Source organism: the organism of the source record quoted next, unplaced genomic scaffold (genome assembly GCF_019419815.1).
Source record: "Pyrus x bretschneideri cultivar Hongxiangsu unplaced genomic scaffold, Pyrus_bretschneideri_v1 Contig1, whole genome shotgun sequence".
In the NCBI taxonomy this organism is placed as follows: domain Eukaryota; kingdom Viridiplantae; phylum Streptophyta; class Magnoliopsida; order Rosales; family Rosaceae; genus Pyrus; species Pyrus x bretschneideri.
In genome coordinates this window covers 1,370,461-1,395,212 of record NW_025999390.1, presented here as the reverse complement: position 1 = coordinate 1,395,212, position 24,752 = coordinate 1,370,461, and the positions used below count along the sequence as shown (strand labels likewise).

Sequence of the window (24,752 nt, the reverse complement as noted above, 5' to 3'; positions counted from 1 at the left end):
AAAGAATTAGCAATCTGGCATTGGTTTTTTTATAAATATCTCATCAGCTGTGATGTGAGTGAGACCAATCAGACAAGGCGTAATTAAAATTCTGAAGCACTTGTTTGCAAAACCTTCATTTTTCCCCGTCTTCTTGAGCATGAGCTTGAATACGTGCACTGTTTTTCTCTCCTGATATCCGCATTTAGTCTGATAGCCCGAAATAAACTTTATTAAATCGAATTTTATTAGCTTTGGGGAAAGAGATGTTATCTACTACAACGAAATACAATATTTTACCATTTATATACTGTTGTCCAAATCAAAGACTGTTTCTCTTTCTATTACACCCTTCTTCTAAACAAACCTCTCACCAAGAGTTTATGGAGGAAACAACAGAGAATACGAAACACATAAACTGTCAGCTACACAAACAGTGCTAAGTCAAAATCTGTCGTTCGAGATGCACGTTAAATGTGGACGAGGTTAGCTGCCTTTCGAAATTGAGCACACACATTGACATCCGGATATTTAATCACACCAGGCGCCTCTTGAAAGTTCGCGTGGTCGTTTGGTAAGTACGGACCAGCAAACCGACCCCTATGCCAACTCCAAGACAAACGCCAAGTCCGATACCCACGCCAACTCTCACACCAGCATTGAACCATGAGAGTTCTCCTTCTTCACCGTCCATATATTCCGTCCTCCTCCAGTACATATTGTTGTACTCGTCCTCGTTCTCCGGCTTGTAGTTTCTGTACTCTGCTACCTGCAATTCAAGAAAGGTTAGGGGATCTCAAAACGTACAATCCCAACCGAAGAATAAATAACAGAGATATGAACTATAACAAATGAAAGATGCTATGATGACTAATTATACCCCTTGGTAAGTTAACCTTTCCTTCTTTCCGCAAGAGATAAAACCAACAGAACAAATTCATGAATGCCATCTTAACCAGGGTAAATTAAGACAACCATCGTATCAAGATCCCAAAGATAATAAAACGGTGCCAATATAACCTTCAGAATATTGTCTACAACAACCCAGCAGAAGGTGGGGCCTGCAACGACGGACCATCCCCACGTCTCGTTGGATGAGTCCAATGTAAGTTTGACTCCAACAAGGATATGAAAAAGAAGACAGAACGGGCTAATTGAATACAACCCCATCACTTGAAAACTGTGCCCTACCCATAATACCCATGTGCCATAAGATAAGATTCTGTTTGCAAGTCCTTGTTTAACAAGAAGTACGTTTCAGGGCAGGAAGCACAGGCAGGCAGCTGCAAGGCTCGTACGAAAGAGTTAACAAAGGCAACAATTTCACCATACCGCTATATAGTTTTAGATCACTGGGGACCTGCCTCCCGAAAACGACGAAATTGTTCAACACCTCATCTATCAAATGAGTCCTACAGTACACTGGTGTGCGGGAAGCACCGGTTTTATGGACCACTAGATTCGAATGTTTGGATTAAAGCACGTAAATCTAGTCATCCACGGAAGGAGACACCGATGCATTGTCCAACTTTTGATATCAAATACTGCAATGACTACAAATAAAGCTTCAAATAATTTTTCGCCTTATAACAAACGAAAACTGACCCTAGAGTGAGGCATTAGATGAACACAGGCGCCTTACAACATGCATATACCGACACAACCCTAAGATACCAGATAAATGCAACTATGGCAAAGCACTGAAGTGAACATAACAAAATTTGAGTTTCAATCTTTCAATACAAAAAAAAAGTTTCAATATGTACCTCCATATCAACTCCAGGAGAGACATCTTTCTGGCATTCGGTTGTCTCGTACTCTGGTATTGCACCCAACGTGCTCTTCCTATTGTGTTTCTTTCTAAAATGAAGCTGCAGGGTCTTGGTTAAGATGATCGGTGTGCCAGAGAAGCACCCTGTGATGTAAACTTCAATGGTTGGTGCAGTTAATTCAGCACCACCAAGATGTTTCCCCTTCAAAAATCCAGTGCAAGCACTGATATCTGATTCACAATTCATGCTCCATCGCTTGACATTGTTTTTTGATTCCCCAACGAAACCGTTGCTATTAGACATCTCTAACACCCCAGAGAGGATGAGATCATCTTTGTCATACACCTCAAATCTCGCACTCCCCGTCAACCTTATACTGTCTGTATTCACAAATGTGGCCTCTTCAGATTTCTTATCTACCCGATCCCTTCTAAGATGTGAAGAAACACCTTCAGAGTGAATGCTAGTTTTAGCACCATTGACTTCCAAAAGGGTATCCGGGCTTACAGGAATATGATGGAGAGTCAGAAACTTTGGGGTCGAATCATCAACCTTAAAGTTACTGATCCTCACATAGAAGACTCTCAAATCAAACCAAGATGAAGGTAATTTACTGCAGGGCTGGTAAGGAGAGTATCTTATAATCTGGAGGGCATGATTCTCAACTTCACCATTGCTTGAAACTTCATTTGAACCATCCATGATTTAGGAGGGCAATCCTCACTGAAATCCCTCGATATTGATCAAAACGGCAATGTCATTGCAGTAGGAACCACACAAGTTGAACTCGGACTGGCATAAGAAACCTGTGAAGAAATAACCAGAATATTTTCGGTTCAGATAATCACAAACAAAGGAGGAAAAAACCCAGAAACCCGGAAGGTCAAACTCAAATCCATTAAACCAGCACATAATCAAGAAAAGTTTGCCTTTGCCCGGCAAAACGGTATTTTTGTAAGGGGAAAAAAAGCACCCCATTGTTAAGAAACAGAAAGTTAGAAACCCATAGATTGAGGAAAAAAGAACTCAATCTCACAACTGAAAGAGCAAAAATCCAGCTCTACATGCTAATAAATAGGATTGGAAAACAAAAGGTATATGCTCACTCTTATCTTGAACAAACACAAATCTAACTTCATAGAAAGATGAAACATTTATATGGAAAGTAATTTCCGCACACACGCCTTTTCTCCGTCTGCACACCCTTGTATATTTATAGCCTTCGAATATAAATCAAAGAACATAAATAAACACAAGTGTGCAAAACGAGAATAAAACTGTGCAATCATTTCCCATTTGTATTAGCCTAAAAGTATAGCAATTCAATCAATTTGCCATCCAAATTTACAGATTAATTTTAGAGCTTTTCACTGCATGAACGTAGTCTTCAAACAAATAAAATAAAATTACACACAATTTATTTGACCAGAGGATGAAAACAGGAAGACCCACCAGCAGATCCTGGAATTAAACAAGAATTGAACAATTCAAATCTTCAATCTTCAAATCCAATTCGTAATTTCGTAAAACTTTAAAGGAAAGCAAACGAACTGAAACCAAATTGAATTCTGAAATATTTGCAAGAGAATATTGCAAAATTACGAAGAAAAACAAAATAAATATGCTGCAAAAGCTGGCCACAATCAGTCAATTCACAGAAGCAGCCAAATCGATCTCTCTCTTCCTCTCAAACGAATCAACAGCCACAACCAAATAAAGAGAAAAAAAAAATTAAAATAAAAAACTAACCAAGTAATTGATTCAATTCCATCCACAATCTTCAACTGCAGAAAGTGACTTCCCGAATCGCTTTCGAAACTCCTTCAAGGTCGAGGCTTTTGATTCTCCTCCCAGCCCAGAATTCGTGGCTGCCAATCAATCTTACGATTGACTCGAGTCCTCCAAAATAAAATAAAAATAATTGTTGGTTGCTTTTGTTGTTGTTTCCTTTTTTTGGGATGGAAAAATAAAAAGCTTGAGGCTTTTGAGTTTGTGGTGCGTGGAATCTGAGAGTTTCCGAAGAAGGGAATGAAATGGAGAGATGGGTTTTATAGGGGAGCAGGAATCTGAATGGGAAATGGGCGTTTACTTAAATTTTGTTGTTCATCTTATCCGATTGGGGAGGAGGCAGAAGAATTTGGACTTGCTTCCTGTCCCTGAAAGCCTGAAAGGGATGGGCAACGCCTAATTGCTTGGTTAGAAATTAATAATTAGTTCATTTTTAGTGGTGCAGTGTTCGCCCTGTACTCTTGGAGGCAGATTGTCTGTCCTCCTGTGTCATTGCTATTATTTCTTATTTTATACAATTACGATTAAATTATGTCAATATTTTATATTATATTTTTTTAAAGATAATAAGATAAAAAGTAATAGAAATATAAATTGTTGACGTGATTTAATCGTGACCGTATAAATAGGAAGGAATGAAAAGGGCATCCAAACAAGAAGGTAGATAATCTGCCTCCCTCTACTCTCTTTTCTTACCCATTTTTTCATTCACCGTTATAAATAGTTAGAAAATAGATATACTCTCTTCATAAAAATAAAAACAAATCAATAGTTATTTTTTCAGAGTAATGCTACACTTACAATCTATTGTATCATTACTTATATCATCTTTTTAATAAAAGTGAAGCCGCCGGCTCTCCAATACATGTGAATCTCATTTCAATAAGAATGATCGTACAAATAGATGATAAAAATAATATTTTTGTATTTCCTCTTGAGTATAACTTTGACACATTGAAAACTAAAAACATTTGAAAATTGGGGTCCATTTTTATAAATATTTAATTATTAGTTTAGATTTTTTTGGAATTAAAATTTTATTTAATAACTATTTTCAGTTATTATTTTTTTGTTTAAAAATTAACATCTTAAAACAAAATATTTAGCAAACAGTCTCTTAATCTTAATCATTTAATCATACAAAAGATGATGGTAATGATTTTTTTTTTTTAAACAAAAGATATTATCTATACCAAAACGAGAGAGGGTGGGTTTAGTCTTACAATGGGTTAGCAATAATATGGTTCAAACTCACATTTGGCGAGAATCGAACGGTTAAGACCTCTCACTTACAAGTAAAGAGGAATACTATAACATCCCACATCGTCCAGGGGAGTGGATCCTGTAAGCCTTATATGTATATTCTCATCTCTACCTATCACAAGGCCTTTTGGGAGTTCACTGGCTTTGGGTTCCATGAGAACTCTGAAGTTAAGCGAGTAGCACGCGAAAGCACTCCCATGATGGGTGACCCACTGGGAAAGTTCTTGTGTGAGTTCTCATAAACAAAACCGTGAGGCCGTGGTGGGGAAGTTATTGTGTGAGTTCCCAAAAACAAAACCGTAAGGCCGTGGTCGGGACCCAAAGCGGACAATATCGTACTACGATGGTGGAGCAGGACCGTGAGGCCGTGGTCGGGACCCAAAGCGGACAATATCGTGCTACGGTGGTAGAGCGGGGCCGGGAAGTGATCCCCCCGGGCTGGGTTGTGACAAATACCACTAGATTATAATACTAAGTTGCGATGGTAATGATTTCTTAAGAAAAGTTGATTTTCACATATTTTTTTCTGTTTCTCACATATCTATTATTTTTCATCATTAGGTTAAATAAATCAAACAAGAACAACGGAAATGATTAAATATAAATGCGTAAAAAAAAATTATCCTAATACAGCTAATTTGTTTTCAACCATAATGTCTTTAAGCAAAATAAGCCTCTTCTTATGGGCTGAAAGAACAGTTTATGAAGCCCAAACCGTTGATACAAAGTTGAACCCAAATTTTATGGGAGCAAACCTATAATGCGATCCAAAACAAAGGGCCAAGAATCTCCCAAATCCATTTCATCCAATCAGCCCAATCTGATTTCCGTCCAATCTAATCTCCGAAGGAGAAAAACTCGACTCCTTGACATTTTACATATGTACGTGTCAAACTGTCATTTGCAAACTTCTTCGATGTCCAATCAGCCAAGTAGTTTCCTTTCTAAAATTTGGTATATGCACTCAGATGGCTTTGGCAGCATATGAATTTGGTATTTTCGTTCATATTCGTTTGGTTTTATGGCATTCTTATTAGGTGGCCAACTTTATACACTGCTTAGTTTTAAGGGTAGTGCTATCACACACTTATTTTTTATTTTTCATGCACTATTCTTAATTTTCGATTGTTGAATGAAATAAATTGAAAAAGATTAATGACCAAAGCTTAATAAAAATATGTGAGAGGTAAAAATAAATATGTGGATAGTACTATCCTAATTTATTTACTCTCATCAAGTCACCAACCATCGCTCTACCCAACACTCGAACAAAAGGTTGGGTAGAGTGATACCTTTGGTTTTGAACAACAAAAGATTTAACTAGTTTAATAGGGCATGAAATGAAACCGTAATTGTATAAACTTTTGAGTTTACAACACTTATAACGTAACCTGATAAACACATTTTATTCTCTACTTTGTTTTCCTCTGTCGTTACATAACCTACTTCCTAGATTAAGTAAAGCTCTCCAATTAACGAACTCTTAGCGGGTTAAGTACGTAAGTAGAGTGTCAATAATTAACAAACTTGCATTAAGCAACCTTGAATTGAATAACGACAACGAGATCGACATCCGCACATGTGGATGCGGCAGCGTTGGAACCTCTCGTTGACCAATTCACGTTGACCACATGTGGCAGCCTCGCAATGCCGCATCACCATAATAAACAAATTATCCGAATTAGTAAAGGTTCCATTCGCAACTTCAAGTGAGAGGATCCTCGCTGGATCCTTCAATTACATATATGGTTAATTTTTATCAGATACTATGTATATTTAATTTTAAATAAAAAATTTATAATAATTTTTAATCGATATAATATACAATAAACAGATGTAACTAAAAAATTTATACAATCCTCGTAAAAAGATCCGGCAAGGTTCCTCCTGGAACCAAAACCAGCTAAGTTTGGTGTTCGGATGGAATAGCTTGAAACGACGACGTAGCCCTGTGAATGGTGGGGCATATGACGGGACCCATGGCCTTTTACGTCGGCAGATTTTCAAATGTGAGGGTGATTACGCGTCTATGCAAACTTTGTCGCGAGTCGCGGGTCGCGTAGAAGGTACGAAGGATGGAGGATTATAACAAGGTTTGACCATGTTGGTCGGTCAAACAAACCTTAAATTACTTTCGGCACCACAGTAAAATGCTTTACATTATATTTGCTAATTTGCCACTTAAATACGAAATATATTGTCACCTTGAAAGAAGCATTATGGTGATTTTTTACGCAAAAATAGTATTGAGAAGTATGAAAACTTATTTCTTAAACCGTACACTTTAAAGGGATTTTTTGATATGGGTCCAAAGTAATTGAAAATTAGACCTATTTCAAAAATAAAAAATCATTAAAAATTGAACATATTTCACAAGATAATATAAAAAATTAGACTTATTTCAAAATTTCCCAACTTTTTAAATTAACGAATCGAAAATCGTACCAAATCATTTAAAATGAATACAAATCAAGGAATAAAAGAGTAATAAATATATTACAAAAAATGAGTTCCGCACACTTTGTATATTTTTGTTAGGAAACATTTTGGTAGGGTTAGAAAATAGAAATGGTTGGAGGCTTCTTATGCTCAAATCACAAACAGGCCGTAAAACCCTGCTGATTTCCATGCCCACTGTTTAATTTCTTCTTCTTTTTTGTTCTGCACTCTCAAGCCATTTTTGTTTTTCTGTTCTCTCCTTTACCAAATCGACTATATTAATTACGGTATTTCAAAATAATCATGCAAAAGAATGATTAAATCACACATCGTGTGTGTTTTACTTAAAATATCACCGCCTTTTAACATCTCGTAAATGCCTCCAAGTAAAACAGCCAACAGGATATGTGCCTCAACGACTCCAAGATCAAACCGTAGGCGCAGCGAATGTCATGATGGTCATCTATGTATGTATGATCTGTCAAGGGCAAGAAGGGTACGCAGCGGTGGTCAATGTCTAGGAGGGAGAGTAGAGTAGGATACAGCTCAGAAGCAGCCTATCACAGCTCAAAGGGCGCGAAACCCGACACTGGTGGTCAGACTGAAACACTGAGTCCTGAACCATACAGTACAACGCATCCGTCTTATTACCCACGTCGAAATAAACCCACATGCTTACCTTTTTCGTTTTTCACATTAGTAAAAAGGTTGAGAGAGAGAAAGATAACCAATTTGGCATTGGCTACTGATTTGGTATTGAGATATTTTTATAAAAAAGGAGTTTAAATTTAAAAATATATTTGGTAAATAAAAAATAACTTATTTTCATAATTTTAGATTAAAAAAAAAATTAAAAACGTGAAACAATAAAAATGAGTTTATTCTTACAGCACAGCAGAAACAATTTTTTTTTTTCAAAACACATCAATACCAAATTAGCCTTCGTCCAACCCCGAAGCCTTCTTTTTGCAGATGTGGTCGTTGTCGAGTTGGCAAGTTGATGTCCTCGTCTCTTCACTCAATATGTGTTCCAAATCTCTTTCGAATAGTTTAAGATTTGTTGATGCACAAAATCAATTAGTTAAGTTCAAGAGCATTTATCTTTAAACCTAGTTGAAGTTTTAACGTTTGATTAATAGTCAATACTACAGTCTGGTAGTATTTATCTTCACTTGTAAGTAAGAAGTAATAAATTCAGATTTCGTAGATAAAGAATTTGATATTAAATTGTATTGCCTATTATTCGACTTAGCCGAATTCCTACTCTTCTTAGTATAAAATGTATCTTTGTGCTAAAAAACATATAGCTCCACCGTTCAATTTCTGTTCTTTTCCAATATCGCTTAAACCAAAACACTGTCACTTGAATACAAATAAAAACTATTATTAACATTGTTTTAGAGTGCCAACACGCTTGAATAAAGACCTAAATCCGTACTTATTATTAGTTTAAAAACACCCTAAAACCCTAACAAGACCCCTAACCATGGTAGCATCTAAAATATATATGGTAGGGTTATCCATCCTCAGCCACTCCATAGTTTTCCCTCACTGGCTTTCGACCTCATTTCCTCCTCCCTTGTCTTTTCTATATTCTTTTACTCAGACATGAAGGGGATAGAAAAATAGGTACTACCGAAGAAAAGGGAAATACGATTATTAGTGGCTTTTGAGCTTTTTTTTTTTTTTTTTTTTTTTTAAAATATTTTTGCTTATTTTTATCCAACAGTAATAGGAGAGTAGGAGGAGGGGGCCGGGTCGAATTTTATTGGGTCTCGTATATGACTGGAAAGAGATTATTTTAATGGTATTTTCCGAATCTAGGTGCAGGTCAAAGATTTAAGCCTTCTCTCTCTGCCGGTTCTCATCTTTAGAGAGAGAGAGTGAAAAATATTAGAGAATGTTCTTGAAGTTTTTTTGGCTTTCGGGGTTTTATTTCTACTCATCAGATTAATATAAAAGTTAATATAAAAGTTGTTGTCTTGGTGAAAATTATCATCAAAATATTTATTATTTGATAGAGAAATTTTTCTATGGGAAAGAAGCCTCAGAAAACGAAGGAGCTATCAGTGGCAATAGCGGAAGCTTCGTCAACAGGAGACGAATCTCAGCAGCAACCCCAGGCTCATACCCCAAGAAAGAGAGGAAGGCCTCGCAAGATTGTTATTGAAGAGCAATCCACAGCAGGAGTAGAAGAATCTGCTTCTGCTTCTGCAGCTGAAGATGTTAAAGAAAGTGATTCCAAAAAAGCAAAAGTAGATGAGGATGAGGATGATGAAGATCAAAAGCAGAAGCAACAGGAAGAGTTACAGCAGCCAAAGGTAAAAGAAGAAGAAGAAGGTAGTGGTAAAAAAGAAGAAGGTTTTTTACCTAGGGAGCCTTCAAGAAGTAGAGCAAGGAGGAAAAGCAAACCCAGAAAGAGTAGCCATAGCTAGTTACTCTCATGGTAATTTCTTTATTGTTCTTAGTTTCCTCTTCTGTGTTAAAAACATCTGGAAAATTAATTAAATCAATCAAAAAAAATCTGTAAAGGCAACATATTATCTCTCCTTAATTTCCTGCATATAAATTATATGCAGAAGATAGAGAGTTGGACTTCGATTTTTGCATTTGATTTCTTCCAGCCTCTGCCTTTGTATACTATAATCAGCTTTTCTGTTCGCAATCAAAATACTTTCCGATTAGTTTTTTCTATTGATTAGTAGTTGGATGAATTAGACTGAACAACTAGGGTTTTTCATTTCTCAGTTCATTGATGAAAATATATCTTTCATTAGTTTCATTTTTTGTTATTTTCACCTGTAGGAAATTAGTTTTGGTGTTTATGTTATAATACAAGAGATGTTTTAAACTAATCCATCCGGAAAAGAATTCGAACTTAGGCACAAAGTGAAGCATTATTAGCATAGCTAACTTGGATGAGACTGAAGTCTGCAACTAAAATGCAACCAAAATATTTGAAGGAAGTGAACGTCAAGGAGATTAAATTTATAGATAAAGTTTGTTTTGAAAATTAAAAATATGAAAGTTGATAATTGATTTATTAATTATACGTTAATAAATGTATTATTCTTATTGATGACACATCATTTTAAGGAAACGGAGAACACTGACATCACCAACTTAGTTACGCTCAATTATTTATGTGGAAAGGGGTAAGAAAAAAAAAAATGAAAATAGAGGGGCCACTAAAAGAAGTGGGGTTTTCTGCAAAATTTAGAAAAAAGGAAGATTGCAAAATCTGGAAAATGGAAACAGAAATCGCATGTTAGCCGAGTTAGCAGCTCTGCTACTGTCAATTGCCAAGCCGCTGCATCTGTCACGTGACACTCACGTTCTAAATTAATACACGAATAAAAGCACTCCCTTGAAGGAGCACAAGCAAGCGTGCAAAGCTAGTAGAAAGAAAGCTGCTTTCGCAGGTTAAGCTCGCCGCCTCGGTAAGCCAATAAGTGCTTTTCTAATAAGTAGGACGTGGCAGCTAGGGGTTCCACTCCACGGGCGCGTAAGGCACCTAGCTTAATTAGTACCGTCTCGTGTCTCATCCATTAAGCATTAATCATGGATAAGGTCAAAGTAACCTAGCTACGAGTTTTATGCTTACGCAACAGTATTTCAAGTCAATTATGTATACTTACATTGAATTATATAAGTTGTATGAAATTTTTATGGTGCTCTACAATGTCCTATACCTCGGGACTTTTGACAATTTAATTTAGTAATTGTATCTTGGACCAAAGCGGTTTTTAATTTTTATTTACTTTTTTGGTAGTATGCACCATCCATGCAAAGACTTGAAAGTAGGGTTCTATATTTTGTTTTTGGTAATAAAATGATCAGTTTTATTAATTAGAGAGTTATAATATAGATTTGTAAAAGTTTTGAGAAATGTTCAAGGTGCATATTAAATCAAATGCTAAGTGAACAAATAATGCGTGTGAAATAAAATTTACTGATTGGACGTTTCATTTTGTTTTATTTTTAAAAAAGATTAGTTAGTCATCATTTCGAGAGTTGGAAAAACTCACAGAGGCATTTAGTCTCTCCCTGATCACCATCGTACAATTCATCAATTCCAAAAATCGAACCAATAACGTATCGTATGACATATAACATGAAATTCCATCTCCAACCATTAGGGGATACCTTGTTTGGATAAATGACGTAATTTGCTCTGCCTAACAGTAAAAACTAAGACAAAAATAATGCACAAAGAGGTTGGCTGATGTGGAAAGCTGTGTACGACATTTATAGGTAACGACAATTTCCCCTTATGGAAGATCAAGCACCATTACAAGGGGCCATTGAAACAGATATTTCGCCAACTATTGTTACAATACAAGGTGAGAAGACTTGACCACAAAAAAAAAAAAAAACAACGTGAGAAGGATTATAGACAAATGGATATTGACCGAAAACTAAAGCGCTCGTCCCAAACCAATCATGTGACGCAATGCAAGAAGGTAAACATAGGTTTTGGGCGCCACTATCTTAGTGTCAGCTAAGAACATCTAAAGGACACAAAAGACATCAAGTAGCCACAACCTTTAGAATCTATTTGAATGAATTGGAACATAAACAGTAATTACCTCCCTGATTAAACAGTAGTTTCATCTTTATGACATTGTCCGAACATAAACATTGCAGAGTAAAACTTACCCAGAAACTCTCTTAATCTATAGACTGTTGTTATGTCGTGCAAAAACTTGCTCACATAGGTAAAACTACAATACAATACAATCAAAACTGTTCCTAGAACTCCATACTAATCAAACCCCTAACCTGGTTGTCACTGGTTTGTTCTGTGATGGCGCTCCTTCTTGTATCGAGACTGATACGGATCAAAACCGCCTTCCTCTGCCCCATAAACGGCCCATGAAGGTGTTGGAGCCATGTAATCCTTACTGTCAAAATGTTTTCCAGAAGCCACCTGCATTTTCCATAAGAATGGATGAGTGAATAAATATGATCGCCCAAATGGCACTCTAGGAGTATATAATTGTTGGAGCCAAATATACCAGATCGTGAAACTTTTCATAGTCAATCCACGTGAACCACTGGCCATCAATCTTGAACTTGCTAGTTTTTGCCAGGAGGACACAGCACGAGTGGACATGCTCACATGCGACTTCATACTCCCCGTTACTTTTCAAAGCTAAGGCCTCTGAAAATGCTTTAACATCAGCATGCCAGGGCACATTCTCCATTGTCAACTTCGATGTAGCAGACCTGTGAATTGATCACTCTGAATATAGAACTAAAGCATTTAAATGACCTGACTACATAGGAACGAAAGAAACGAAAACTTACGTTCCACAATATGTAACTCCCTTGATTTCAACAAAATCAGGACTGCCAAGGCTGAAAATGTTATAATAAGCATCGATATCTTCTGTATTCCAGCCCTTCACCAGAGTTAGGCGATAAACAGTTCGTTGCTGTTTGTCCTTGAGAGAAGTCAAGGAATCCTGGCGATAAAAATTCAAGCAAACACATGAGTAACACCAGAAGTACTGAATCATTTTCTTTTTATCAGTGGATTGAAGACAAGAAATTGGGACCTCAAAGTATCAAGTAGATCAGATGCTTACAATGAATCGCTCCCAAAAATCCCCAAAAAGTGGCCTATCAATCGCCTTCAAACTCTCTTTAGTTGCAGCATCTACACTTACATATAACTGTGTACAAAGAAGTCCAAAATCATTGCCAAAACTAAAGAATAGCATGATGTAAGATCAGACAGCAATATAACAGTAGCAAGCAAACCTGCGTGATAGGGTTCAGCATTCTGATCTTTTCAGGAAACTGAGCATTTGTTACTAGAAAAGTAGAAATCCGTCTTTGATGCAGCTCATCTATGAGTGCATTAATCTCAGGATACATGATGGGTTCACCAACAAGTGATAAGGCACAATGCCTGGGAGAGAGACCCTCTGTTAATCGCTCCAATGTAACACCTGCAGGAGAAGTTATCTCATGACATAGAATTAAGCAGATCTATACACCATTAAGTTTCCTAGGATTTAGTTGATGATAGTACAACCAACTAGTTGGGGAACGCAATATAACCATGCCTTCCTAAACAGTGTTTCAATTAATTCATCACTGGTTCGAGCAGTCTTGTACAACTAAAAATACTTAATGCATTATCCAAGGATGTATTTCTCACCAAAAGAAAAAAATCACAGGATTTACCAGGAACTCCTTTCATTTGCTTGATCATTTTCGTGTGCTGGTCTATGGCAGAATTAACAATCTCTAACGGATCATCCATCTTCCACTGCCAACTCTTTCCGACAGGATTTGTGTGATGTCTCCAACAAAAAACACATTTGTTGGCACATGCCAGACTAGGGGTTGTCTCCATGCACCTGTTTCATTCAAACGTCTCAAATTTAAACCGCTAGTTGAGGCAACGTGAAATACATAAACAACTATAAAAGTAAATGCAACTATGTAAAATATACAAATTCAAAATGTATATGTTATAAGACTGCCAATTCACCACTAATTACATAGCACTGAGGTATTACACACAGACGTGTACATGGGAAAGGACGGTGCGAAATCTGCTCCAAATTGATAATAATTTCGGTTACCTGTGACTTTCTATGCCATAAAACGAGTGTTTGTAGCAACCTCCACGGCCTCGAAGCTGCGACTTTGTCCATCTACAAATTTTGACACCGCTATGAGAACCAATAATTTTATAGCCCTGCATTTTCACTCGAGGAAAATCAAAGCCAAAGATCAGAACAAAAATCCTAAAGGCAAACACAACACTTCAAATCTTCCAGAAAGAAGACTGCTCAGAAAAGCTTACCTGCTTCGTTAAGCTAGCTCGAATCACCGGAGTGACCATCTCTTTTTTACCATTTACTGTCCCGTTCGTCTTCGTCGCCGCCACTGGGTTCCTTCTTGAAGGCCCTTTACCTGCAATATCCTCAAGATCAACAACACCTGACTCCCCACCGTCCTCCTCCTCCTCATCTTCCTCGTCTGAAACATCAAAGCTCTCAGCTTCACATTCATCACTAACCCCATTACCCAAAACCCCGCCATTTTCCGCCGCACCACCCTTCAGAAACCTCACCACCTTCCCACTCCAAGCATCAAACACCTCGTCTAAATCACCACCGTCCACGTCACCTTCCCAAATCGGAAACATCTCAGAAGCGCCCAACGCCCTCATCCTCCTCGCCAAGGCCTTCCCCACCGCATTGAACGTAGCGCCGTAGGCTCGGCTCCCAACGCCGAAGACGGCGAATTTGCAATTGGAGAGCAGCAGCGATCCCACCCTGAAGTCCTCCGCGCTCTCGGCGAGCCAATTGGAGAAGAACTTGGCGTTCGGAGGCGGCTTCCCGTCATCCCAAGTCGAAGCGACGATCAGAACTAGGGTTTCCTTCGGGAGGTCTTCCGGCTCGTAGTTGTTGGGGTCGACGAGGTCGAAAGCGACGCCTTTTAATTTCAGAAAATCGAGCAGGCGACGAGCTAGGGCTTCGGAGGTTCCGGTTTGGGAGACGAAGAAGAGCTTGCCTCTGCGAGGCGAAGAGCCAGGGTTAGGGTTTAGGGAGAGCTTGAGGCGTCGGAGGCGGCGGGATTTGTAGAAACAGTAGACAGTGGTGGCGGAGAGGAGGGCGAGGAGAGTGAGCCGCGCAGGAGCGGAGGAGAGGAACATGGCGGGAATTAAATTTGTGGGATTGCCTTTGGCGGACAATCACATGAGTGTTATGGAGGCGCGAAGAAGAATGGGGTTCGTTGCAGAACCGCGAGAGAGTGAAAGAGGAGGCGGAAGACGGCGATTGGAATTTTGGGTACGCAATGTTGGTGGGCTGAATTCAAATTGGTCTTAATCGGCCCAAAATATATGAGTGCTGGGCCTTCTCTAGTGCATATGCTCATATGCACTAATATCCCTCATCAAGTTTCGGTACTACACGAGGCAGTAACGTACTTTCGTATAATTTCAATGAGTAACATTGTGTCAAATTGAATTGACTCGTGTTATAACACGTATTAGAACCAGGGTAACAATCAAATAAACCTTACTCGAATACAAGGATACAACATTTCGCTCCTGAAAGAAAATTATTCATTTGCAAATGTAGACAGTCACATGAGCTAGAGCGAATGTTCTTCACATTATGCACCTGGGTTCAGATCCCTTTCTCTGCAATTTAGATAAATTTAAAATAAAATTCGCTCGTATAAAAAAGAATCTTAATTCTTTAATATAACATCATCATATAATACACAAACCTATACACAGAAAAATCCATCACTTGAAATGGTTAGGAAAAAAACATAATAATGTGCACTCTTAGTGAACTGAACTCATTCACCCTCACTTCCTCAGCTCATCCTCTACATCAACTGCAACTGCATCACCAATAAAATTCAAGTGGTATATCAAAAACATCGGTTATAACAACGCTCAAAATTGGATGGAGCACCCGAAGGAAGCATGGCTTCGCCGCAGGTCTTCGTGCTGTTATGGACTTGTATGAAGCTGCATTATCGTTTTAAGGCCGCCACAACATTTTCTGGGCGCATAAGATACCCTCCTTTCCCTGAGCATAAGTCATCCGGATCTCCCAATGCATACTCTTCAATATACCCTCCAGGGGTTCCAGTACCTCAACTTTCTCGCGTATAATTGCCCAACCTCCAGGCCGTAACAAGCGATCCATCTCAACAACGATTGATACAGGCTGCTTACACCTGCAAAGTAGTATTCCAGATGTAAAGGATTGGGACACTTGAAAAACCGGAGACTTCAATAACAAAATGCCACTGCAAACAGTAATGAAGCGCTAACTGGAGGAGTTGGCTCTCACCTATTCTTAAGCCGTGAAAACAGATGATCCACATGCAAAAGGTCATATGATCTGGGATAAGTACCAAAAGACTCGCACCAGTCGTGGTAGGTTCCAACAAGCCCGCGTTCAAATATGAAAGGAAGTGTATCAGGAGCATGGACAGGTACCACATTCATCACCCAAACCTTCTGTTGTGCGAGGGCTGCAGCAAATCTGCGTCAAGTACATTACAATTCAATTCACCAATCAACTTCGACGTGTTTCTATTGAAAAGAAAAGAAAACACAAGGTTCTGTTGAATTTATTTACATACCCTCCATAGATGGCTTTCATGTCCATTACATTTCGAATTTTTGACCAGTCGATACCCAGTCCAGTGAGATAAGATTTATCAACAATAGCTTTCCAGTGCTTAGTGTCTGCATCCAATTTATCTTTATCACTTAACCAGTCAGGATACCTTTCGAGCCTTTTGGGCCATTCCTCTGGCCACTCTGTGCCACGCTGTTCAATGGCAGATGGAATGGGGTGCAAGCAAGTCTTCACGGGAACATACCTGTTAAGGGACACGTAAGGCTAACTGTTCCTAAATCATCCAAAAGTGGTCTTCCGTGCGCAGATAATGAACATACTGATTCCGTTCAACAAATTAACAAGCCAGAAATGGAACATGTATGGATTCATAATGCTAAAAACCTAGAAGAGACGAATATTGTCAAGCAAGTTCATTTAAGCTTACCAGGCTGCATCTGGGTTTTCATTTTCCTTGCACAAAGGTGGATATTTCTTCCTCCTCAGATCATATATATCATTTGAGTCTGGCTTCTGGTATATTTTGACACCCACGTCACTGACTTCATCAGTTTTATGAGCCAGAATATTCCAACAGATAGATGCGGTCAATTTAGCCATGGCTGGAAGATAAGAAAAAAAATGCCACATGTTATCAAATTATTCAGCACAAGCAACTCAGGATAAAATTATATAATATCATAAAGCAAACAAATATTAGATATCCTAAGGAAGTTAGTCCTCACAAAAATAGTATTAACTGTAAGATATTCGGACCACAAGGCCTACTGTTCCAGCTTTCAAGCATCTAAAATAATTATTATTATCATAATAGTTAGCAGCATAGGGCAAACCTTCTTCTTCTTCAAAGCTGTCATGTTTAGTTGACAAGACAAAGTATCCGCCTGGCCTTAAAATCCTATTCATCTCCAGAAGATGCTTACCCCCTGCAAAAGAAAGAAATCCATGAAAGTGTGACTTAAAGTTGGATTTGAAACTTCAAGAAGAAGAAATGAAGAATGAAAGGCAGAAAGAAATCGATTCAAACCATTTGAATGCCAAGGTATGGTGCAACCGCCACAGTGAACAGCATCAAAAACACCACTGGGGAAAGGCAGCCTTCTATTTTGAAAAGGGCTAACTAAAGCAGGAAAACCACGTTCGAGGGCAACTTGAGCTAGGTCAACTAGGTCATCTTTCAAGCCCAATGCCAATGTTAATACATCCTTATCAACAAGAGAAGCCCCAAAGGCGGAATCTGTACATCCAATATCAAGCACTACACGGATATTCTTTCCCCATTCGATGTCTGGTACCATCTATCAAACAAAACAAAAATTCAAACTTCTTTTTATGGTAAGACTTACAGCAATTACTATTAGGAGATAACTAGCACATACATACACATCAGAGTACGTATATGGTGAAGTTTAATTGCCATCTGTAAATAGAGGCTGGTTTCAAACTCCACATCTCTCACAATATTAGGATGCAAAAATATAGTAGAGATAAAACAGTTAAGACTCTTTATCCTAGAAATATGAGATTTTCCAAGGTTTACCACTCATTTCATATATAAAAACACACGTTCGAAAGAGAAATCGTCTATCTACCCAAATAATCATTTACAAGCGTTATCAATTCATTTCAGGTTGTAATAAAAGAGGCATCATACAGATTCTCAAATTCAATGGACAATGAGTAAAAGTCACACCTCTTCAATGGACTCAAGATAGTGAAGAATCCCACCCTTCAATTCAGACTGGTTCTGAGGGAAAGTCAGATATTCTCCAGACTTCATCACCCAACTATGTTCCTTGATGAATACAGCCAGTTTCGGATGCTCCACATTCTTGTACAATATCTACAAAACACGAAATGTTACGAAAACAAAACATCAGTAAAATTCGTTTTCCTCACATTGTACTACACTTGAATACAAGAAAAACATATGAAACGCTAAGCATATATACCTTCTCTTTGCTCTCAGGCCAGGGGACCGGGGGGCCATATCCATCGCGGGGAAGAGGTACAAGACACATAGGTTCCACTTTCGGGCAACTCCTCTCAGTATGCCTATACTGCAGCCTTCCAGATCCAACTTCCATATCAATACAAGGAATGTAATTATGCTTGCTCCTTGTGCTACATTGTTTCCAACTATAATGTGCTTTTGGATCAAACAATGGACCCTTCATCTTATACCTCTTCTTCCCTCTTTTTTCGGATTCACCACCGTCATCTTCCAGCTTCACCTCCTCCGATTCCTTATCCATCGTCTCCATCAAATTATCCCCCTCTCCCCCTGCTTCCCCATTTCCTTCACTGTCATCACCCAAAGCTTCTTCCTTTCCATCCACCACCTCCTTTTCTTCATCCCCATCTTCCTTTTCACTCTCCGAATCTTCATTCTCGGATTCCAAGGTCACATTTTTACCCTTCACCACACTCTCTGGTAACTTTTTCTTACCCTTCCCCTTCTTCCCATTTACCTCTTCTTTCTTCTCCTTCTCGTATTTATGCTCATGGGCAGGTGAACTCACAGCAGAGCCATTAGCCCTTTTCTCCTCCCCACCATTACTAGCAACTTGGTGGGTCCCACTGGGAGTGCTCCCCCTGGTGCTCTTTGATCCAGGCGATGCCCCAATGTTGTCGAAGCTTTCGATTCGGGTGGTGACGGAGGAGGAAGGAGAAGAAAACATCGACCAGACGAATATAAAACAGAGGCCCAAGATTGCCACCGCCGTCATTTTTATGCAGAACCCACCTGGCCGTTTTGCTTGGCGGCCCAACCGAGCTAACCGAGCCACTGCCATCTCTCTTTGAAGAATGTACACTAAGGAGCCTATAAATCTGGAAACCCCCCAATGAAAAACCCCGCCAAAATTGGATAAAATATCGAAATTCAAATCCAGAAGTGAGATTTAACTAGAAAAGGAAATCTTTAACGAATCTGGAGCAGGGGACGAGACAGATCTGTGGAAATGTTTCTAAAAATGGAAATAGAAGATGAAACTGCGAGTACCCAAATGGGAAAATCACCGTCTGGATCGAAGTACAACAAAAAGAAATCGCCTTTCAAAGAATTTACAACCTTCAAGATCATGAAAAATCTAAAGAAGAGTAAAATTTTTTTCCAATGAACTGAGAAATTAAAGAAGGATTTTGAATTGGGTAAGTACCAAGTAGCACCTACCCAATATAAATTAGCTTTTAGCAGCAGAATTTTCAAATAAGTGGGAGAAACTTCTCTGTCACTCGGAAAAATTAAAACTATTATTATTATTATTATTTTTTTTTTTTTTTTTTTTTAAAGTGATTAGTTGGGGAAATGACTGACGAGCAAAGGTAGTAATCGAGTATAAAGTAATAAACTTTTGAAATTTGTGTATAAAAATTATGTTGTCTGCGAAGTGGGCAGTGCTGATAAGGTTGTCGTGTCATCTCAGAGGCTGGAACTCATGTGGAAGAACGTAGATTTTACTTGCATTTTGCGGCGAGCGCCATGGATGGAAATTGACCGCCACCAGAAAGTTTCGGGTTTATGTCCAGGTTACGGTGCGTACTGCGCACAGCGGCTAACTAGCACGTGCATAAAAATTTAGCGTATAGATAATTGAATATGGTCACTTAATATGGTATTAATCGCGTATAATATTTGAATACGGTCACTTAGTATGGTATAAATCATTTTCATGAGTGAAAGATAAGTTGATAATTTCCAAATTTTACATAAGAAATTGTTATTAGCATTTCAAAAATCTCATTCTATACTCCTCACAAGTGTATTTATCTTTTTAATTATAGAAAGTTTGGAATGCCAAATATGATTTTTGAAATGCTAATAACAATTCTTTTTACAAATTATTCATTTGTATTATGCTCGTGAAGTGAATATCTGATTATAGTGCGAGAACGTATTAATCAAGTTGGTTATAGTTTAGAAATAAAAAGATTGAAACGGAAAAATATCTTCATAGACTCATCCCCTCATATTTTTTACACAATTTTTTATAATGTTAGAACAAGAATCGACATTAAACTATGAGGTAGAAGAGAGTCCATAAAGAATTCTACTTTAAGAAAGTCGCTTTAGCGTTTCTCTTGCAATTAAACTTTAGGTTTGAATTACTGAAGAATACAAGATTATTAACACGTGATGTAGTGATAGAATTTACGTTCGAGAGAGAGATCGAGAGAGATCGAGAGAGTTGTCTTAGCAGTGGGTTCTCATCAAACATGTAGAGGATCATATCTTTCTACATAACTAGATAGTATTCGGTTAATTTTACATAATTTTAAACTCAAATATCGATTTTGTGCATCTAAATTTCATTCATGCGAAGAACATACGATCAATCTCACTGATCTCTTGACGTGTCGCCTTCAGAACCTTGATGAGTTGTGGTATGTGAGTCCGTTGGCAATGGACCTACAGCAGTCACCTTATCAGAGTCTTGATGTTGAGAAGAACCTGAATACGGTGGCACTGATGATGATGTTAGCAGTGGGGCGTGGTTGACAGGTGACCATTGTCCGGAAGGATTGGATGAGTTCGTGTAAGAAGGCTTTTCCTGAGATACATGCATATTGACCTTAATCCTGCACTATCCAAGAAATATTATCATCTTTCGGTCCAAAATACAAGTTTCAGCAATTCTGGTTGTCCTGCTCCCAAAGCAAAATGATTGACGAACCCGTACTATGGAACCGAAGATTTAAGAAGAATGTGTTGTGCTATTATGTGCAGGTGAAAATCACTTAAAATCTTACCTGTTGTGGATATCGACGTACTCATCTGTTTCATCCCATATCTCTTCCTGGTATAAGCAGAGATTTACAATTCGGATCAATACATGCAACAATTAAAATTTACAAAAATCCAGTATCCAGATAATACTCACACAAGTGTCGTAAGAAAATGCAGGAGCAGATTCAGTTACTTATTCCTACAATGCATGACCATTACCTGAAGAAGTTCTTCAATGACATCCTCCATGGTAATTACTCCTACAAACTCTTCATTGTTTGGGAAAACTGGAATGGGACCGTTCTCAACGTCCAGAATGCAATGTGAACAGCCTCTGTGTCGTTTCTTAAAAGCGGGAGTAGCTGATGGGCTTTTCTTAGATTGTTGACCTCCATCACCAATGCCATTGTCCAAAGCACTCCGAGCATTGCTTGAACCCACTTTTTCATCTGGAATTCAACAAGAACACAAACTATGTACTTCAAGGGACACACATACAAAAAAGTGGCAGTGATTGAAAAACTCAGGAAAAGCACATACACTGAGAAATCAGATAGCCAGAAACTCAGTTAATCATATCAATCATACAGGACACACAGAACAAGTTACATCCATTAACATACTCAAACGGAACTTTACATTATGAGTACAGAATGAAATATCATGAAACAATTAAATATGAAAACTGAGATTTGAATCTTGAACCTCAAAATGAAAATAAACCTAAACAGCAGCATTCTATTGTTGCTGCTACGAATATACACACCTTTCTTGAATAATGCCGCAGGTTGGCCCACTTGCTTCTTACAATCATCCTTAAACACGGGTGGTTCGCCATCTTTGCCATTCTTTAGTGCATCCTTTTTCCCGTTTGGATACTTAAAGACAACTGCAATGTGACTGTGACCTTTCTGAAATTCATTTAGAATATCATACAGAGGCATGTCTTCTGAAACCCTGTGGAGCAAATGAAAAGGCCAGCCAAGAATTATCATGCTCCAGCCCAATAAAAAATAAAACAGAGACAGTGAAACAAACTATTTTAGGATGGGGTGTGATATCCACACCCCCTTTTTACTTCTTACACACCCCTTATTAATTTATGTCCTTTGATCTTCTTCATTTTATTCGATCCGACGGTCAGAAATTAAGGTGTGTGAGAAGTAAAAAAGGGTGTGTAGAAAGCACACCCCCTTCAGGAATTCTCAAAACTACATTAGCTCATGTCTTGTATCAAATAATAAAAACCAAAATATAATGAGGTACTATCATACCGAGGAATTTTTCTGATCATCAGTTTTCTCAAAGTAACTCCACCTTCTGGATCAACCATCAAGAGATTCTTAACCTGCACTTATATGAAATCAACTGATACATTTGAAGCTAGCATCACTCTTGTCTTTTGGTCGGACATGCAGCACCACTTCAACTTTGATAAAAGTATATAATCAAAGCAAAAATGGAATTACCAGAACAAGACCAATTATATTTCCGGGCTTCCCACAATAAACTGGAACTCTACTATGACCCATTGCCATTATTGCATTCAATGTGTCCCTGGAGAGAAAATAGAGTGACGGATTTAAAAAAATGGAAGAACACATAAAATATGATGGAGAGAACAAACCGAAATCCACAAACCCACAAAGTAAGAGGTGCATCCAGATCAAGGGCAAATGCATTTGTTATGGGAGTCATAGCATCTTTTGCTGTCTTTTCAGTCAATTCAAGTGCCCCAGCAATGATGGTAGTCTCATCATGTGTTAAATCCCCGCCTTTCCCAGCCTAAATAACAAATCATATGCATATGCCATATTTAAACACAGAACATGGGAAACCGGAGGACTTTCGGAAAGTTGAAAGTTCCTAACATATGCCACTAGACTACTAGTATAGTGCCTGATGTGAACTTTCAATATGCGAGAGCTTAGTCAGGTTATATACCTCATTTCCATGAAAATTCACAAAAGTCTTTAGCTCTGCTCTTCGTAAAAGGGCAGATTGTCCCTTACCCAGCATATAATCCAGAACCTGCGGAGAGAACATATATAGAACAAATAAAATGACAGAATAGGAAAAAAAATGCAATTAATAACAGAATATATGCAGCTACGTCAAACAGTCAAGACACATCACACAATTTACAAACATCTAAAGTCGTTGTAATCATTATGTAAGTTCATGCATTAACATCACCTTACTAATGGGATACGAAATGGGGAGGAAAAGAACAAGAAGAAAGCGCACAAATGGGGCCATTGTCGCCCCAACAGTCAATCCATAGCGAGTGCAGACTGCTTGCGGCAATATCTGGAGTAGCAACGAATACAAAGAACCAAAAGTAAACATCTTTTGTACGTATGTAGATACCTTCTTAAACTAATCACTCGGCGTGAAATGCTCTTCCGAAGACAACTTACCTCCCCAAACACCAGGATGAGAGTGACTGATATCACAATGGCCGCCCAAGGAGGCACAAGACTATCCAAAAACACCGGAAGAGCCTAATAACACAGGAAACATCATCAACTACTACGAATTAATTGCCCTAGATAAAGTCACAACATCACACGATTACCTCCATTGCTAACGCGTTTCCGATTAAAAGCGTGCAAAGTAACAGGTGCTGATTCTTCACCACCGGATAAATTTTAGCTGCAAAAAACGGAGCAGTTTAATGCAATTAAACACACGCAAATCCAGTTCTTCTGTAAAGTTCAACTATTCTTTGACTTGGACTGCAATAAACTGAGTCATCTAGTAATTTAGCTTACTGTCCAGCATCTCACAAAACAATATCATAATTTCCAGTCCAGAAAACCGTTTCCAAAAACGAAATTTGAATAAGTTTCAAACCAAAAAAGTTCTTATAGCTCAGAATCCAGAGGATCGCCCAAAGAAATTCGAAATTGCTGAGCAGCTCCAAATTTCATAAACTAAAAACAAATAACAAATAAAAAAAATTAAAGAAAATGAAATTATGAGGGAAGAAAGCTCACCGGCGTGTTTGCGATCCTGAGGGCGGCCGGACTTCATGAGGACCTCGAGGTCGACGAGGCCGAGGGACATGAGGCCGAGAGTGAGTCCGGCCATCATTCCGGCGAAGCATACCAGGCCTACGATTATCAGCACGTACAAAAAGAACTTCGTCCCGCAGCAGGCCACCACCGCAGCCATCTCCGTCGCTCGGTTGCTGGAGAGTGGAGACCAAAATTTGAAGCCGTGCACGTTTCTCGGACCTTTTGGGTTGGGTGTACTGGATTTCTTTTTGGCCGGTTCGGTTCCCTCGATTTTTTTATTTGCTTCCACAAAAACACTTGCTTTTAGCGGCGCCAGTGGAGCAAGTGCCCGCGTTAACAAGAATAACTTGCGTTTAATTGAGACGATAAGATCGCGGTATTTTTTTTTAAATAAAAGATATTATTTACATTAAAGAAGAAAGATGAGAACTTTCTTTATAATAAATTAGCAATAATGTGATTCAAATTCATCTTTCTCTTCCTTAAGATAAATAATACCATTTGTTTAGAACAAAAATTAAAGTGCGACGATAATGGGTGACATGTTTATTGAGAAATAATTTTACACTCTTCACTTCATATATCTTTTTCTAGTTTTATAGTTGTAAGATTAAATAATTAAAGTAAAGTT

At 38.3% G+C, this 24,752-nt stretch overlaps 5 protein-coding genes across 6 annotated transcripts; 1 reads left to right on the top strand and 4 right to left on the bottom strand.

The window, feature by feature from the left end:
* Positions 1-256: 256 nt before the first annotated feature.
* Positions 257-3,949, bottom strand: LOC103928952 (uncharacterized protein At1g01500-like). 2 transcript variants are annotated; one of them, XM_009338082.3, is made up of 3 exons: positions 3,501-3,949; positions 1,746-2,557; positions 257-748 (listed from the first exon to the last, which is right to left on the bottom strand). In XM_009338082.3, exons 2-3 carry the CDS (start codon positions 2,451-2,453, stop codon positions 515-517), a joined length of 942 nt encoding a protein of 313 aa, XP_009336357.2. In that variant the 5' UTR covers positions 2,454-2,557; positions 3,501-3,949; the 3' UTR covers positions 257-514. The 2 variants fall into 2 exon arrangements, with proteins under 2 accessions (XP_009336357.2, XP_009336365.2); XM_009338090.3 differs by lacking the exon at positions 3,501-3,949 and adding an exon at positions 3,204-3,385.
* Positions 3,950-9,274: 5,325 nt separating this feature from the next.
* On the top strand, positions 9,275-10,054 carry LOC103929450 (nucleolin-like). The gene is made up of 2 exons (XM_048587529.1): positions 9,275-9,581; positions 10,047-10,054. Exons 1-2 carry the CDS (start codon positions 9,275-9,277, stop codon positions 10,052-10,054), a joined length of 315 nt encoding a protein of 104 aa, XP_048443486.1.
* Positions 10,055-11,776: 1,722 nt separating this feature from the next.
* LOC103928945 (S-adenosyl-L-methionine-dependent tRNA 4-demethylwyosine synthase) lies at positions 11,777-15,075 on the bottom strand. The gene is made up of 8 exons (XM_009338073.3): positions 14,065-15,075; positions 13,841-13,956; positions 13,437-13,612; positions 13,008-13,198; positions 12,833-12,919; positions 12,552-12,709; positions 12,260-12,470; positions 11,777-12,171 (listed from the first exon to the last, which is right to left on the bottom strand). Exons 1-8 carry the CDS (start codon positions 14,917-14,919, stop codon positions 12,031-12,033), a joined length of 1,935 nt encoding a protein of 644 aa, XP_009336348.2. The 5' UTR covers positions 14,920-15,075; the 3' UTR covers positions 11,777-12,030.
* Positions 15,076-15,449: 374 nt separating this feature from the next.
* LOC108867740 (probable methyltransferase PMT28) lies at positions 15,450-19,863 on the bottom strand. Its single transcript, XM_018649223.2, has 8 exons — positions 18,325-19,863; positions 18,066-18,215; positions 17,400-17,670; positions 17,206-17,298; positions 16,800-16,974; positions 16,374-16,616; positions 16,079-16,273; positions 15,450-15,962 (listed from the first exon to the last, which is right to left on the bottom strand). The coding sequence occupies exons 1-8, from the start codon at positions 19,165-19,167 to the stop codon at positions 15,764-15,766; spliced, it is 2,169 nt and encodes a 722-aa protein (XP_018504739.2). The 5' UTR covers positions 19,168-19,863; the 3' UTR covers positions 15,450-15,763.
* A 699-nt stretch (positions 19,864-20,562) lies between these two features.
* LOC103955773 (DUF21 domain-containing protein At1g47330-like) lies at positions 20,563-24,420 on the bottom strand. The gene is made up of 12 exons (XM_018649228.2): positions 24,101-24,420; positions 23,680-23,756; positions 23,522-23,605; positions 23,298-23,411; positions 23,046-23,132; positions 22,747-22,886; positions 22,571-22,658; positions 22,376-22,449; positions 21,868-22,058; positions 21,321-21,550; positions 21,125-21,171; positions 20,563-20,953 (listed from the first exon to the last, which is right to left on the bottom strand). Exons 1-12 carry the CDS (start codon positions 24,276-24,278, stop codon positions 20,713-20,715), a joined length of 1,551 nt encoding a protein of 516 aa, XP_018504744.2. The 5' UTR covers positions 24,279-24,420; the 3' UTR covers positions 20,563-20,712.
* Positions 24,421-24,752: the final 332 nt, after the last annotated feature.

Excerpts from the sequence above, each read along its gene's own strand:
- LOC103955773 (XM_018649228.2), bottom strand. The coding sequence starts at position 24,278 with ATGGCTGCGGTGGTGGCCTGCTGCGGGACGAAGTTCTTTTTGTACGTG. Across the intron at positions 23,606-23,679 it reads GAAACGCGTTAGCAATGGAG|GCTCTTCCGGTGTTTTTGGA; the intron begins GTAATCGTGTGA and ends CTGTGTTATTAG. Across the intron at positions 21,551-21,867 it reads TGCGGCATTATTCAAGAAAG|ATGAAAAAGTGGGTTCAAGC; the intron begins GTGTGTATATTC and ends GTTGAATTCCAG.
- LOC103929450 (XM_048587529.1), top strand. The coding sequence starts at position 9,275 with ATGGGAAAGAAGCCTCAGAAAACGAAGGAGCTATCAGTGGCAATAGCG.
- LOC108867740 (XM_018649223.2), bottom strand. The coding sequence starts at position 19,167 with ATGGCAGTGGCTCGGTTAGCTCGGTTGGGCCGCCAAGCAAAACGGCCA. Across the intron at positions 17,299-17,399 it reads CATACCTTGGCATTCAAATG|GGGGTAAGCATCTTCTGGAG; the intron begins GTTTGAATCGAT and ends TTTCTTTTGCAG. Across the intron at positions 16,617-16,799 it reads GAAAACCCAGATGCAGCCTG|GTATGTTCCCGTGAAGACTT; the intron begins GTAAGCTTAAAT and ends GTCCCTTAACAG.
- LOC103928945 (XM_009338073.3), bottom strand. The coding sequence starts at position 14,919 with ATGTTCCTCTCCTCCGCTCCTGCGCGGCTCACTCTCCTCGCCCTCCTC. Across the intron at positions 12,710-12,832 it reads ATTTTTGGGAGCGATTCATT|GATTCCTTGACTTCTCTCAA; the intron begins GTAAGCATCTGA and ends TTTTATCGCCAG. Across the intron at positions 12,172-12,259 it reads ATGAAAAGTTTCACGATCTG|GTGGCTTCTGGAAAACATTT; the intron begins GTATATTTGGCT and ends TGGAAAATGCAG.
- LOC103928952 (XM_009338082.3), bottom strand. The coding sequence starts at position 2,453 with ATGGATGGTTCAAATGAAGTTTCAAGCAATGGTGAAGTTGAGAATCAT. Across the intron at positions 749-1,745 it reads CTCCTGGAGTTGATATGGAG|GTAGCAGAGTACAGAAACTA; the intron begins GTACATATTGAA and ends CTTGAATTGCAG.